General features: G+C 38.9%; 1 protein-coding gene across 6 annotated transcripts; it reads right to left on the bottom strand.

The window, feature by feature from the left end:
• Positions 1–5,907: 5,907 nt before the first annotated feature.
• Positions 5,908–15,208, bottom strand: tnnt2e (troponin T2e, cardiac). 6 transcript variants are annotated; one of them, XM_082168467.1, is made up of 15 exons: positions 15,124–15,208; positions 14,628–14,648; positions 14,504–14,524; positions 14,126–14,143; positions 13,992–14,015; positions 13,122–13,151; positions 12,978–12,999; positions 12,819–12,876; positions 12,388–12,504; positions 12,193–12,270; positions 11,965–12,078; positions 11,693–11,805; positions 11,525–11,615; positions 10,126–10,166; positions 5,908–6,200 (listed from the first exon to the last, which is right to left on the bottom strand). In XM_082168467.1, exons 1-15 carry the CDS (start codon positions 15,191–15,193, stop codon positions 6,155–6,157), a joined length of 864 nt encoding a protein of 287 aa, XP_082024593.1. In that variant the 5' UTR covers positions 15,194–15,208; the 3' UTR covers positions 5,908–6,154. The 6 variants fall into 6 exon arrangements, with proteins under 6 accessions (XP_082024593.1, XP_082024595.1, XP_082024594.1 ...); XM_082168469.1 differs by lacking the exon at positions 10,126–10,166 and adding an exon at positions 9,860–9,897; XM_082168468.1 differs by having other exon boundaries at positions 13,122–13,148.
• Between the last annotated feature and the right edge of the window lie 1,104 nt (positions 15,209–16,312).

The raw sequence follows: 16,312 nt of genomic DNA, 5'->3' as shown, positions 1-16,312 counted from the left end.
CTCCGGGGACCGTGACCTGGTGGGACTCAGTGGACTCGGGTGACGCAGGGGTCTTGGAGCCTCAGTGGGCGGATGAGCATTGGATTTGCTCACGGGTGCTTCTGAGAGCGACGCTTTCCTCTTGGGTAAGTCTTCCTTTGCAATCCTGTTCGAACTCGAGTTGTCCTCTTTCACCGCGAAGAAGGTTCTGGATCGGGCTCCGTGGATTGGCTCAGGTGTACTCATGATTCGATTGGCTCAGGTTTACTCATGATTCTTGATCTGCTGCCAAAGTTGTTGAGATGGATCTCCGAAGCCTCTGTTTTGGGTAACAAACTTGAGACATGCTCAGTCCTAAAGGACATTGAGGGGTTCAATGTTATGCTCTTGCTGCCATAGCTGTTAAAATCACTATACGTGACTTCGGGACTCGTCAAAATTGGTGCAGGGCTTGATTTGGTTTGACAGTGGACTGTGGTGTCCATAGCGCGGGCGTCAGGACTAGCGTTTACTGGTAAGCTAGTTTTGAATGTGGTGGTTTTCGCACTTTCGGCCTCCCTCGGAGAAGTGTGCATGATGGATTGCGATCGCCTGGTTTGGCAGTGGTCTGCAGTGTCCGTAGCACTAGCGTTTGCGTTAGCGCTCCACAACACATCATCACCGATTCTGTAGAGTCACGGCATAAACAAAGGCGTCATTAAACACTGTATATATAAAAAAATTATAATAATCAGCATTTATAAATAGTCTAAAATGAAATCTGTTATAAATCAGTAATGCTGTATCAATCGTCTCGTTTTAGTTCTGATGATAGTGTTTATTCCATTACTGTCTTACAGCCACAGAATGAAGAAAACACTGAACTCAACTAAAACTAACTCCTCATTCAAAGAATGCCAGACTTACAAAACATCTGAACAAGATTACAGAAATAATACACAATGAAAACCAAGAGCAAAGTGTCTAGTCGCTGTTCTTTACTTCATTGTTTCATGCCTGTAGTATTATGACATTTTGAATTAAAATACCATTTTAAAGGCTGTGTTTTACTCCCATATCCCAGTCATAACAGGAAGTAGAAAAGCATGAAGCAACAGGAGAACATCAGAGCTTCACACAACTCCTGCTGACTCTCACATCAATCCAGAAAACACTGCAATATCAACTGAGTCCTTCTCATTACACTTTATAGTGTGACTATCAGAGGGCGATTCATTCAGAGACTAAAAAGGTAACGCTACAACTAGCGATTGGTTTGCTATAGAGCGAGCAAGTCATTTGACAAGAGAAATTGACTTTATGCGGAAAGTTACTTACAGGTGAGTCTCGTGACACTCATTTCCTTCATTTTATCCGTCTGTGTGTTGGTTTAATTTGCAGTTGAGCTGGAATATGTGCCGATAAAGTGACATTAAGAGCTGTCATCTTCTCATCTGCAGGATCTGCACGTGTTGTTGTGATTGTCATCAAGCGTCATGTTGTCAAGCAGCAGAAGTGTCAGACTGAAGGAGAACCCCGCTTCTGCCGCCTAGTGGAGCGGATGAAGAACTGCACTTTACTCTCGTCCAGACTGATCTCATGAAATGGCGTATGTATGACACGCCAATTCGTATTTCCATTTTTGGCGTGCTATCAACACGCATAATCGCTTTTCAGCGTGTTTATCAACGCCGTTGACTTAACGTTACATTACTCTCTATATAAATATATGTGACTTACCCCAACCCCGTCCCTAAACCTACCCGTCACTGGGGTTAATACCATTTATGAGTCTTCCCCTACCATCCTAGTAAAAAAATATCGCTCCCCAGATGTAGATATACATTTTGCTTCGTTTCGCTCGGAGATTTAACGGCGTAGACATACACGCGGAATCACTCGGACATTTAACGGCGTAGACATACACGCGGAAGATGACGGCGTGGACATACACGCGGATAGCTCAAAATGCGTATAGATAACACGCCACTTGACTTGAAAGTGGCGTGTATGTTTACGCAAAGTCATGATGTCATGTTGTCTCGTCGGATTATAGTGGCGAGATCACATCTGAGACTTTGAATCATGAAGCAGCAACAGAAACATGTTTGAATCCCACAGATACAGATCATCTTTTACAAAGCCTGAGCCTACGTTACTTCATACTCCTACATTAGATACAAGCTCTGTGGTGCAGAAAATTATTTCTGGAAGGAGGAAATAACGAGGAAGTCTGGTCATTCATGTTTATGAACGTTTTTAATGCAGCACTCGGTAGCTTCGGGATTTCTTCGCTGTATTCTCGCTTTTTGCTCGCAGGTTTCTCTCTAGAGCTCCCCCCACAGCTTCGGAATAGATATTTGACAACACTGTTGTAAAAACTCGTTGTTGATTCTCAGACACCAGAGGCTATAGATCAACGACATCAAAGCAGATGGGACCTTCTTTAAAACGTCTTCTTCATTCGGGTTCGGACAGCGTGAGGGAGCGCAATAATGACAGCATTTTAGCAGATTTCTTTTGGCCGTAAAGCAATTGTTTACATCGCGAGACCTGATATCACGCGAGACTTCCTGACGCAGCGGCCGGCGACCCGCCGGCTCAAAGTTGCAAGTGCGTATTTTCCGCTCACGGGCACCAGGGGGGTGCGAAACGACCACCATTCAACTCGAAATAAGTAATATAACCATTCCAATGACTCCGAAGCTGTTCAGTTAAGGTAAAAAAAGTTACTTAGTTCACCTTTAACAGAAGGACAAAGAGGACAGAAGAAAAGATTTGCAGTGGTGTAATTCACAAAAATCACCACAGGAGGGCTAACTCTTTAAGTTCATTAGTCTCTTCAAATAATTTTTATTTAAAAAGAAGATAGGACACAAATCACACACAGTTACTGATACAGTTGATACAAAGAATAACTTATGATAATAATAATATGTATTATAGCGCATATTTCGCGTAAATATCAGTTTGCATATTTCAAAGTCAAACAGCTTTTCACACATACACTTGTAGAAATAAAAAACATTTCTATACAGTAAGAGTAGGTCTGAGGCCTGTACCATGAAGCCGGATTAGGTGGCTAGCCAGCGATGTTTCAGTTTAGTTTGCACCCAACCCTGGGTTTTAGGCACCATGAAAGTGGTTTGGCTTTTAGCAGTTCATCGCCATAGTAACTTACACTCCACGGCTAACCTGGTCCGGGGCAGGTTATGTTCCAGGTAAGAGATCTCAAACCGAAATTGGACCAATCAGCTGTGAGCAAAGTGACACATGTCTGATGCGATAAAGTCACTCCATCTGCTCCTACTACAAATTAAAGGTCACAACAGCAAATTATTTTTAAATACAAAATCGTCTGGCTTTTAGTAACACTTATTTAGAATAATAATTTTGTATGATTTAGATATTATTTATGTAACTATTAATCGATCACATGTACAATTTTAGTTTATTAATTATTTTTACGCACAGTTTAAAGGAATACATTTATAAAGGTAATATAAATACGCTTTAGAATCAAAAGATTCAGCTATAAAATGATTACATTAAAAGTTCAATTCTCTCAATACCTTTATAAACTGTATAAACTAACTTCACAATTTTTATTTGCACTGATATAGCAAGACTTTTTCTTTTAGTTGTCCTCTTTCATAGACAGTTATTTTCTTCTTGCTGTGTAAATTTGTTTAAATTCTTAATATTCTTTTTAAATCTCGTAATATTCTGCAGAAGACAGACGTGAATCTCGCTGCTTGTCTCGCGAGAAATGAATCGCAGTTTCTCTCGTTCTCAGCATGTGATTGGCACAGCTGATGATGACACAAACTGACTAACGTTATCCGATTGTTAAGTCTGACGTCACGCGTGACGTTTTGGGTCCAAGCGCTCCTCTCGTCCAGAAATAACAACGGTGGAACCTGTAAATTTATTTACGATCACGTCCTTCTTAGTGAGGCACCCTTGGCGGTCAAAAAGGGTTTACATTCCTTTAACACCAACAGAATGGTTAGTGTAGCTCATCACTCAGGTGACATAATTAAGGGTAGAGTCCAGGCATCAATGAAAAAGAAGATTTACGAGGTTGAAGTGAGTTAGCTCGGGACATGGGACACAGCACTGCGGCATTGTAAAAACACTCAATAATAACCAAAACACCAGCGAAAGCGGTAGGTAGGTAGAGAGGACCTGGACTTTGGACCCGGAAAGAGTATTGGTTACGTCACGACTTAACAACCGAATTAAGTTAACAAACATCAATCCAGTAGATTATTACCTACAGTAAGACTACAACAACAACAGACACAAAACCACCATTCCTTATTATTCTACTTTATAATATGAATATCTGGTGGCGATCCATTCAAAGATGTAAGATTCTGAAGGTCTGAGGGAGTTCAGCAATAGAGCAGAATGTAAACACAGCCTAAATTACCTGACAGAGCAACTCATTTTACTACAGAAATTCTCTTTGTGCAAAGTTACTTACCGGAGAATCCCGCATTTTATCGGACTGTATGTCGGTTTATTTGCTGAAATATGTCCATATTAATGGCTGTCATCTGCATGTGTTGTAGTAGCGACTGTCATCAAGCGTCAATGTTGTCAAGGATCCAAATGAGTCGCTCTGACAGTGAAACCCGCTCACGCCGCCTAGTGGAGCGGATGAAGAACTGCGCTTCATGTTCTGTTGTTCTATCAGCACTGTAGAGCCAAACTGGTGTCCTGGGTAAGTGCACTTTCGGTCTGGGTGAGAGGACTGAAATGTTATTTTCATATATTTGGAAACTGATGTATGATTTTGTCAGGATCTGAGTCAGATGCTCTCCTCTGATGGGGTAAGAAAGACCAAAATGATGGGGTAAGATCAAATGTTCTGCTGAAAGACACACGCCTCAAGCGTAAACACATACTACACGTGATTAGATATCTGATTCTTTTAGTTTGTCTATTTTACAATAGTTTTCATTTCATTTCATTCAAATGATACAACGCCTAAACATTTAATGGTGTTTAAAGGCAGTCAGTTTTACTGACAAGGCACACGCATTTCAAAGTTTCAGATCAGCGTTTCAGCGCCGCCTTGTGGACAATACGCGTATCTGCATGAACCACAGCAGTATGAAAGCATGAACAGAAAACTATAGTATGTATTTATTCAATATAATTTATGGTACAGAAAAAAAACTACGTAGCCATTAGACTATGCTAAATATTCAGTAAAAAAAGAAGATATATTCAATGAATGAGAAACATCCATAGAAACACTTCCTCTGTCTGTGTCCTCCGAGATCCATGTGTCTCATCCTTGTGGACATTAAGTGTATGTGCATTAATATATGAAAACAGCAGTTGGAGGAAAGAAGGGCGTCTAATCCTGCTCCTGGTGAGACACTTTCCTGAGTTTAGCTCCAACCTCATTAAAACACCTGAATCACTCTGAACGCCCTCCTCTGGGTAACTGCGTGAACAACACACATGCAGCTTATTTTTTACAACTAAAACTCGATCCACAGGCAAACCTCGCATTAGATTATCTTGAAGCTTCAAATCCTGATTATATATTCTAATATGTTCTCTGACACACTACAGCTGCTAGCCGTTTATATACTGTCTATGCTGCTAGCTTGGTCAATGCTAGCTTGGACCTTTGACGTAGCCTACCTACCTCTATAATTGATTGTGTTTTCTATTATCAGGTCACCTGACAAAAATAATCCTCATTGTAGTCTTATTACTTATATTGGTTTAATAGGAAGGTCACTATTTAGTTTAAATTGGTTTATTACCAAGAACATATTGGCTCTGCAACTTATCTCTCTGGACTGCTTGCGATTCACATCAATTTGTTTTATGGGGTTTAATAATTTTCCAGGTTTTCCTTAATGTCAAATAAACATTTCCTTTACAAATGGGAAATGTATAACTTAAAAAACAGTCTCCAGGATGCTTTGTAGACAATTGACTCTTTTAATATTGCAGGGATAAAGTGACATTAAATATAGTAATAAATGCAGAATACGTGTTTGTCCAAGACAAAAAACAAAAACAAGCATGACATCTGAAAAATATGTCACTTCACTGTCTCTAAAAGTGCAGTCAAACAGAACAATGGCTTTATAATGACTACAACTGCATATGTGAAGAAGGTGGCAAAGTCTTCTGGATCTCTGGGGTGTTTCGATTCGCTGCACGTTTACCTCAGCCTGCCGCCAACCTTGGCCTTGCCACGACCTTTGGCACTGCAAAGAGAAACGAAATTATCAAACCATTTTATTTGGCTGCATATCAATAAGCATATGAGATAATTACCGATCCTTTCATCAATCCACTGATCTACTAAATCACTGCACTATGAGAACATAACGTGTGCTATGGAAATGATTTAAATGATTTTGCGCAGTTTATTTCTAATCAGAATGCTAATGCATTTCAGTTTTGACCTGGAACTGAGCAAATTTCTATATTACAGACCTGACCTCAGATCATAGACTAGTTATCTGAGCATAGCCTGATTAATATTCATGAGCTAAGGCTTAACTGTGTTGTGAAACCACAACAACCCCAGTCCAAAAAGTCAACATGGAATATTCACAAACTACTTTACTACCATAATATGAATATATTACCTATTTCAGAGTAAAAAAAAGATATTTAGCAAGAAAAAAAAAGTAAGAGAATTTAGTTAGGAATAAGCTTTTTCTATATGGCAGGGCAAAATTAATATTCATGAGCTAAACCTTAAAGTTGGCATGAAACAGAAGTTGCATTGTTCTTTTGTGAGGGAACGAAGTACAATCCCATGAAGCATTGCGAACAGCATAATTAAATTAAAAATGATGAAGAAACATAAAACTAATTTAAAAATGTTGATTATATATAAAAACAATATAATTTAAGTTCATCGGAAAATATGCATATACATTCAAACATTTAATTATTTTGAGAGCGTAGATTTCGACTGCTTCCTGGGAGTGGGAGGGGATCTTTTGGGGCGTGTTGCTTATTTCGACTCTGATTGGTGTAATTTTTGGTACAGCATCATGGGTAATGTAGTTTTTCATAAAAATAAGCTGAAATAATGCGGCTGACAGCTTCAGCAGAAGCAAATACCATCGATTTAACAACTTCGTAGCTCACAGGTCTGTCTTTAAAGGTTTATGAGTTAACATTTGAAATCAATTTCCCAATGGAGAAAATGAATGGAGTTTTTACTTCTGGAATGTTGCACTCTACGCTCAATTTTGATTTCATGGTGACTTTAATTGTGTTGTGACAACACAACAACCCCAAACCAAAAATGATTCCTGTCTCCACAACCTCATGCTTTCCAATAGAGTTTATGTATTAACTTAACTAAAATTCAGCACTTCATTAATTCAGTGACATTGCAATGGCTAAACTGAGCTTGATTTTGACAACAAACAGTTGATTGAGACGATACTTTGAATGGAAATGTGACTGCTTCAGGACCGGTTCACACAGAAAGCATTTTAGCTGTTGAATGCGCAAGGTCTAGAGGCATGTGTAAAAAAAAAAATATATATATATATATATATATATATATATATATATATATATATATATAATTTTTTTTTTTTTTTTTTCAACATGAGCATGTTTTTAGAATGCCGTCTAAAGCCTGGAACACACCAAGCCGACAGTCAGGCAGTTTTTGTGCGTCGGCCGACTAAGCTTTCTCAGTGTGTTCTGCACCGTCGGCTGAAATTGGTCCTCGTCGGCTTTTTTTTGGCCGATTCGACATGTTGAATCGGCGTCGGGCCGTCGGTGAGAGAGAGAGAACTCTGATTGGCTGTTCAGCTTAGTGAACGAGTCAGTGCTCGAGAATAATAGCAAAACAAGGAGCAAAAAAGTCAAATCTTACCTGAGTGTTCCCTGGCGAATATTTCAATATTAACACGAGCGGAGTGGAATAAAGAAAGTGTTTAGCAGGATTGATATTCAAAACGGTAAGCACGCACTGCTTTGTTTACGGTTTGTGTAGGCAGAGGCAGGCTAAATACACCACATTAATTGCGCATATATTAACATAAATAAATACATAATCTCTGTATTACATACATAGTCTCCAATGCCATCTCTCTCATGTTCGTCCATCCTCGGGATGCGCTGCTGTTCTTCTTCCCACAATTTTTTATCCCCCAAACTACTTCATCGGAGCCTACACCAAATGCTGATCCCTAAACCTACCCGTCATTGTAACCTTAACCAATGAAATTAGCTGCAGGGCGGGATTTCTGCTGAACTGGTTTGTGCCCAGTGATTTATTAAATCATTTTTTTTATAGAAAGATAAAAAATACGGGAAAATATTTAAACGGGATGATAGCGGGATAGCAAGGTAAAATACGGGAGAATCCCGGGAAAAACGGGAGGGTTGACAGGTATGCTTTAGACGAGTAAAAAAAGACGACAAGACGCTGCAGAAGACGAGACTGGAGCGCAACGGTTAAAGATGTCCATCTAGCACGTGTTTACATTGGAAAAAAAACAAAACAATGGAAAAGTAACACAGTGGAACAGGAAAAAGCGATCGGTGTGAAAGACCCCTTACAGGTGACAGTTAAAAATAAAATAAAACAGTTAAGAGAATAGCAGTTTGCAAAATTAGAAGAGACGCACTTCATACACATGCAAGGAAACAGTCGCATGCAGTCCATGTTGCAGTCTCATTTTATCCTAATGTGTTTCTTACCCTCTCGTTCAGCCTACAGATTCCGTCTCCAGAGGCAAACATATTCATTTTAAACTTACCGTTTCATTGGAGTCTCTCTCATTTATGTCCAATCAATATTTAATGTCAACATTTAGGGTGAATTCAGGTTGATTGGGACACTTTTACCCAGTCATCTCAATGGCAAAAAGTGACCCAATCAACCTGAATTCACAATAATTCCTATTTATCTGCATATACGAGTGTATTTATGGACAAATGCATGTATTGTATGTGTTGGCATGGACAGTGAAGTACGAACGGAAGGAGCCACTTAAACTGGTCGTATTAGGATTGAGTGTAAAGATCCTAAACATTTCCCCGTTTGACGTTGGGATTGAGCTGAACCACATGCTCCGAGCTCGCACCTGTCAAGATCGTACGGTTTCATCGGGCCTGGGATCTGAAAGGAGCGGGATCTGTTGAGCAGACCAAACCCCAAACTGCTTTGTCTTGGTCAGCTTAAAGAAATGGTTTACCCAAAAAGGAAAGTTCTTTCATCATTTTCTCACCCTCATGCCATCCGTGATGACTTTCTTTCTTCGGATAAACACAAAGATTTTTGGGAAAATAATCAATGTATTTTGAAGCTAAATGTAGAAAAATGCTCTACATTGCAATGTAAACCATTGCTTCCGGCCACGTTCACAAGTTCAGATTGACATAAATGGAAGTGCCTTGTGAAGTTTGTGCAGAAAGTAACACTGAAGTAACATCACTTCTTCACAACACACTTACGTCGCCTGTCACAACAGCCCTCTCGTGAACTCTTGTATGACAGCAGATCAGAGGAAATGATTTATAGTTTTAAATATGATTATTTTTCTTACACACATCTATTGTTTGGCTTCAGAAGACATTGGTTCCTCCACTGTGGTCGTATGGATTACCATGACTATCGCTGTGTGTGGTTTTTCCACGCATCAAACAAGCGGCACCCATTCAATGGCATCACATGGACTCACAGAGATGGCTTATTTTCCTAAAGAATTTCATTTTTGTTATCTGAAGATAGGAAGTCATGGCGTGAGGGTTGAGTAAATGATGTGAGAATTAGATTTTTCGGGTAAACTATCCCTTTAACAGCATCACTTCCTCTGCTTCCTTCCTCTGAGCCAGACCTCATTGAAACCAGGGGAAAGTGACCAGTGTGGCTCAGGGTACTTACCTCTGGTGATCTTTGACTCTAGCCAGTAGCTGAGTGATCTGTAAGGAACACATACGGAAGCCTTGCTAAGCACAAAAGACAATATCAACAGGACCAGCTGATGGGGGGAAAACCTGTGGATTCGCAGCCGGATTGCAGCCACAAGCACGTCACCTGCCTTCACCGACCGACCGAGAGCCCAGACCCGACACAAATCTGACCCACAACAGTTACTGACAGCAGGCTACACAACAGTGAGGTGGCCGCCCTCACAGCCAGTTACTTACAACTTCTGTTGTTCATTGATTCGGGTCTGGAGAACATTCATCTGGAAGCAAGTCACAGTTTAAGACAGGTAGGCCATAGACGCCAGTTTATCACAGCGCCAGTCTTTTACACCCTGTTTTCATCTGGTATTAAGATTAGTTTTGGGGCGATTGGATCACAAGTAGGATCACAAGTAGAAGAGAAAGACACATTCCCGTTCACACCTGGTGTTTTAATCTGTCTCTTTTGTCCACTTTCAACCACTTTTGTCCTGATTTCGTCGAGGGGAGGGTCTATGGGCTGGTAAATGTAGTTTTTTCCCCCGATTTTTCGATCTAATGGGCGCGAAAGGAGGCGACGGAAAAACATAAGGAGAGCAACAGCTTTCGTTTCTGCTCTGACAGCCACAAGAGTGAGTGTGTGTTAGAAATCAGGAATGCAGAGAAAACATTGTGCTTGGTAAGTTTTCATCTTCAAACCAAAGTTTTACCAAAGTTTAAATCCCGTCTGGCTAGAGCGCTTCCCATAATGTTTACTCATTAGGTCTTTTGTGGCTGTTTGAACACATTCGACCACATGAGCGTTTACACTACGAAAGCAATCCGGTCTAATGGGTTTTCGACTATCTCTGGAAGTGGTCGAAAGTAGACAAGCTTAAAACCTTTTAGACTCGGTTTACACCTGTATTTAGTGTCGTCCGCTTGCAATCGTTCTAACTAAAACGCTTCTTAATACCAGGTGTACCAGGCCTTGAAGTCAACATAAAATAACTATTTTACTTCCGTAATGTGAATATATGACAGATATTTAACAAGAAAAAAGTGTAAGCTGGGACTTGATTTAATTTATTGGGTGATTTCTATATACTAAAAAAAAAATTGTAGAAACAATTTTAACTCAGAAATTGCTAGTAAATTTCACAATTAATTGCAAAGAAATGGCTAATAACACATTAAATTAAACATGAAATTGTACTTAAAAGTATTATTTTCTTGTGAAACGAACTACACTAATGTTTGATTTATTTAAAACTTCGAACATCTTATTTTACAGTGTATGGCAGGGCTTGATGTAATTTTTTAAAGGGATGACCAATTGCTAATAACAATAATGTGTATTAAAAGTTAAAAAAAAGTTGTTTTCAGGTTGACTAAGTGATTTACGTCGAGCCAAACTTAATTTTTAATTATATCTTATAATCTACTTTGTGCTAAAAAGATTTCAACAATAACAGCTGATACCAACATAAATAAAGAAACAGTTTTCTTGAAATTAAGTCAATACGGCACAATTAAATTGTTATCATGATGTTTGCAACAAAAATGAAATGTACAAATCCCATATTGACAGTGTAATTTTCTAAACATTCATGCTATGCTTTCTATGCTGTTGTGTGAAGTTGATTACGTCGACACTTACGTCATATTTCTGCTTCTTCAGTTTCTCTCCGAGGTCGAACTTCTCGGCCTCCAGCTGCATCATCCACTGCCAGAGCTCATTGGCCTTCTCTCTGCGAGAACCAATCAGAAGCTTCGTCAGTGGCCGTTTACACGAACTGTGATGAGATCATGCTCAGCGGTGACTTACTTCAGTTTATCTTCAGACAGATGATCGATGTTGATTGGCTTCCTCCTATCCGCCAGGATCTTCTTCTTCTTCTCTCTCTCCGTCTGTTTCTTCGCCCCTTTGCGCCCCTCGCCCTGCGAGACATAAATGATGGTGTTTGATTCAGTGGGCTCTTATTTTCACATGCATATTATCTTAGGTTTAATACACCTAAGTTCCCCTTTTCCATGAAGTTTTTAGATCAAAATCCAATATCAAAATGTCTAGTTTCCTAGATATCTCTTAATTCAAACCTTCTGCTGGATTCCTCCGTACTGGTGTGTCATGTTGGTAAGAGCTTTCTTCTTCTTGGCATCTTCATCTTGTTTCTTCCTCTGTTCCTCTAGCTCTCTCCTCTCCTTTTCTTCCTGTTGAGAGATCCGATGGAAAGAGTTTGACTCATTTCCTCTATTTCTATTCTAGCACTTAGCCTCGTGGAGGTAAACGGCTGCTTCCGATTGGCTGAAGGGAGTGTCACTCACGGCCAGACGGGCTTGTCTCTCCTTCTCCTTGTCTGCACGGACTCTCTGCTGCTCTGCTCTCTCTGTGCGACGCTTCTCCTGCACACAGCACCAGACAGACACAACACTGTCAGTCACAAGTAAAGACTGAATGTTTTTTTAGCATCCTGAAATCTTTCTGGATTAGATCGTTCTTCCAGATTATGCAGAACCTACGATTCTGTTGACCAGAGCGATCAGCTCCTCTTCATCTTTCTTCCTCTGGATAAAATGAGCCTCAATCAGAGACTGAAGCTCAGATAAATCCTTCTCCTGACGCTTCCTGTGGATGTCCTATTACACACACACACACAGGCATTGACATCAATTCAATATTCACTATAACATACGTTAAATTGTGGATGACCGTTCACCCAGCTAGCAAAATATGTTCTACGAGTTATGAAAATGTTATCTGAATGTTCTCTAAACATTATAATTGCAGAATTATACATTCACATAATAAAGTCACATGGTTCTAATATGAAAACGGCATACTATATCATTCCCAATGTGCAGGTTTACAAAATTCAATGTAGTAAGCAAGACACCATAATATTCCATTCCGAATACAGGAAGTGATGTAATTTAAACTTCCTGTTACTCACATCAAAGTCCACCTTATCTCCTTCAGGAATCTTTGGAGCAGTGATGTTGGGCATGAATCTGTAAAATAAGTGTTACTCATGAGGACTGACGCTGTGCATTCTTCACGTATGAGTTTATGCAGATAAACACAGTAAGAAAGATATCAACATAGGACATACTTCGGCTTTGGTTTTGTCTCATCTGGGGATAAAATATATAAACAAAACATCATCACTGACTAATAATGTGACACGCAAAGTACTTCACATGTCGACCTCGGAGGGAATCAACCAAACCGAATGTGTGATTTTAGGAGCAGTTACCTGCGGCCTCCTCCTCTACAGGGGCTTCTGCTGGGTGGACAATGAAAGATGAACAGACAAAATTTCACATTAATACTAATTGCATTGAAACATTTAAAAAATAAAATAAAATGTGCAAGTTTTGATTTTGTAACAAATGCCTGGCTGAACGTGACGCCCCAATGTTCTGACAGTCACAATCATCACACATGCGATTTCAATTAGCTGATATATTGCATCATGACATACGAACCTTACAAATAAACAGGTTTTGTCCTCCAGCCTTCACAATGAGACGTCATGCAGTTGTAATCATGGTAAACATTTGATTCAGACCACTATCGATCATCACATTTTGAATCAGTTAACAAGAAAATGAGCTGTCTATCATGAAGACATGATTTGGGCCAGTAAGATTTACCAGCTGATCTCATGAAAATGCGTCTCTATTTCACGCATTGTGTTTATCGTGCAATAAATACGGGAAAATGAGTTTTTACATGACGCACCCCACACGACTAATCCTACCCATGCGTATCATATGCACGTACCCTACCACTACTAAACCTACCCTAAACCTACCCATGCGTATCATATGCACGTAAAAAGTCATTTCGGCGTATACATTGCACGATAAACACAATGCGTGCTATAAAGACGCATTTAGTGTGATCGGGTTGGATTTACATGTAAATGCACTGATGGCACTGGCCTCCCAGTGCTGCTCATTAAGGTTGAACACACTAAACAACCCGTCAATCCTTGAGACCACGCTATTACAAAATCAGCTGCAAAGTGCCAAAAAATGAGCAACTCAATGTGTTGGAAACTCTTGCTGAATGTTTGGTTCATTATATTTGTATGAATGAATGTAAAGCTGAAGAGCTTTACCTTCTGGTTCAGGTTCTGGCTCCTCTGTTCAGATATGAGATAAGTTATAAGTGGTTAAAGAATGAAACTTTACAGACACTTGTACATTATAAAGTATGAATAACCTCAATATTCGTAACAACTGAAATAATTACCTTCTACTTCCGGAGGCTCTAATATAAGAACAGCAAATCAGTTAGTTTATAAAGACTAGTAGTTTGAGAAATTATAAAAATACCATAACATAACATAACTACTAAGATCTGCCATTCAGGAACAGATATTCTGACTGAAAAATATGACTTCATTTTTAGTTTATGGCAAGAGATTCTCTTAGCAAATGATTTGAACTTGAGTTGCCTGAATGCAGGTCTTGGTTAAAATGGTGAATACTACAATTAATGAATTTAGTATTTGTATATACGTGTCGATCCAGTGGTTTAAAGATAGCTGACTATTGTAACTATGATATTATTTAAAAATCATAAAACATTTAAATAATTGTATTAACAATCAAATGAGGGATTGATTACCTTCCACCTCAGGGGCTGGTTCTGATATAAAAATATAACATGAGATATTAAATATTACCTTGCATTGGTGATGGCAAATGTACAGAAAATCACCAGAAAATAAAAGGTCAGATCGATGCATTACCTTCCTCTGATGGAGGCGCCACTATTGAAGAGAAACGATTATTATGGAAAGGCTATAGTAATTAGTCTAATGCAATGCGTTTTCAATATCATGCATTTGTATGAAGGTATAGCTTTTGTTTTCAATTATATGAAAATGTGAATTTACTGTTGAAGTGCAATATGTGCAATAAAAAGGTGAATGAACAATTAAATAATGGGTGCACAAATTAATTAATGAAAATTTTACCTTCCACTTCAAGAGGGGGAGTGATAGAACAAGTGAATGCAAGAAGAAAGGAAGAAATAATTGCACAAATGAGGATGAGTAAATTAATTAATTAACTGTGAGAATAAACTGAATTATCCGCATGCATGTGTGTGTGAAAGACTCTAGTCCGACTTTGTTTTAAGCCACATATGTTGTATTAATATGATCTAAATCTAAAATATTTTGAAGTTAATTTTAAAATGTATTCTCATGCAGGAAAAGCAACACAACACACGGTGAATTTTACCTTCCTCTTCGGTTTCCTCCACTACAGTGTGAACATAATAACGATTAGTAGCAAATACATTCAGAAGCATAATATTTGATCAGTCTTTGCATAATCAAGATGCTGAATCAAGTTAACAAACAGATCGTCTATAACCTTTGTCAGAACATTGAGATCCACCCAACAGCTTGTAAATGATAGTCCATAGACCACCAATGCAGCCTATCTGATGCCATTTGCATGTGAGCATGGACCAAATGATGCGTTAAATGAATTTAACATGATTTTTACGTGATCATTTTAACGACGGCATAAATCAACTCAGGCTCATCGGGAAAACATGCTTCTACTACGCTGTAAAAAAAAAAGTTGCTAAGTCATTTCAACTTAATTACATTAAACTGACTATAAAAAAAACCCCGAGTTGAATCTTGTATAACTTAATCTGTCACATTATATTGTTTCAGATTTTAGTTTTTAACTTTTAAAGTGTCATGAAACGAGGTAGGCTACGTTTTTCCAATGAGCCATAATACTTGCAGACAACAAGCATTTCATTTCACATTCACGGACCGTTATGGACAGCACACAAGAGACGAATGGGGGGGAATGACATCTGAGACAATAGGAAATGTACATGGGCAGGACATTCACATACTTGACTTGATGCAACAATGTCACCCTGCACACTGACCTACTGATATTAGTTGCAGCCTTGAGTAACTCAATTCTCCTGGGCATGTAGCCGAGGACAAAAGCGAAACTTTAGTTCTCTAAAGTTTCTAAAATAGCACATGCACACAAGCACACAAAACTTCCTCTGGACCAGCCTCCATTTCCATAGTTAGTGATAGTGCATGAATCTCAAACTGGCTTACCTTCCCTAAAACATACGAACAGGGTGAAAAGAGAAGAAGAAAGGAAAAAGGAAAAACATTTGACTTTAAGTTGGGTAATGAATCAAGAAATTAAGATAGATATGAAAAACGTACGTTGTGTTAGTAATAGTATTCACTATCTATGTGAATACATAAACATATACAGTATGTGCTATATATACACTGGTTTAAATTATTTGGCAAAAGGGCAAACTACAGCTACAGGTTTTATATTACTATGTTTAAAAAATCTTTATCACTTTTAGCCACTACTGTACCCTGCTGTTTCAATTACTATTTTAGTATAGTCTATAATTCGAGGTATTCAGAAT

Source organism: Leuciscus leuciscus (assembly GCF_965113295.1).
Source record: "Leuciscus leuciscus genome assembly, chromosome: 4".
Lineage (NCBI taxonomy): Eukaryota > Metazoa > Chordata > Actinopteri > Cypriniformes > Leuciscidae > Leuciscus > Leuciscus leuciscus.
Note: the sequence above shows the minus strand (reverse complement) of the source record. Positions and strands in the feature narration are given on the sequence as shown.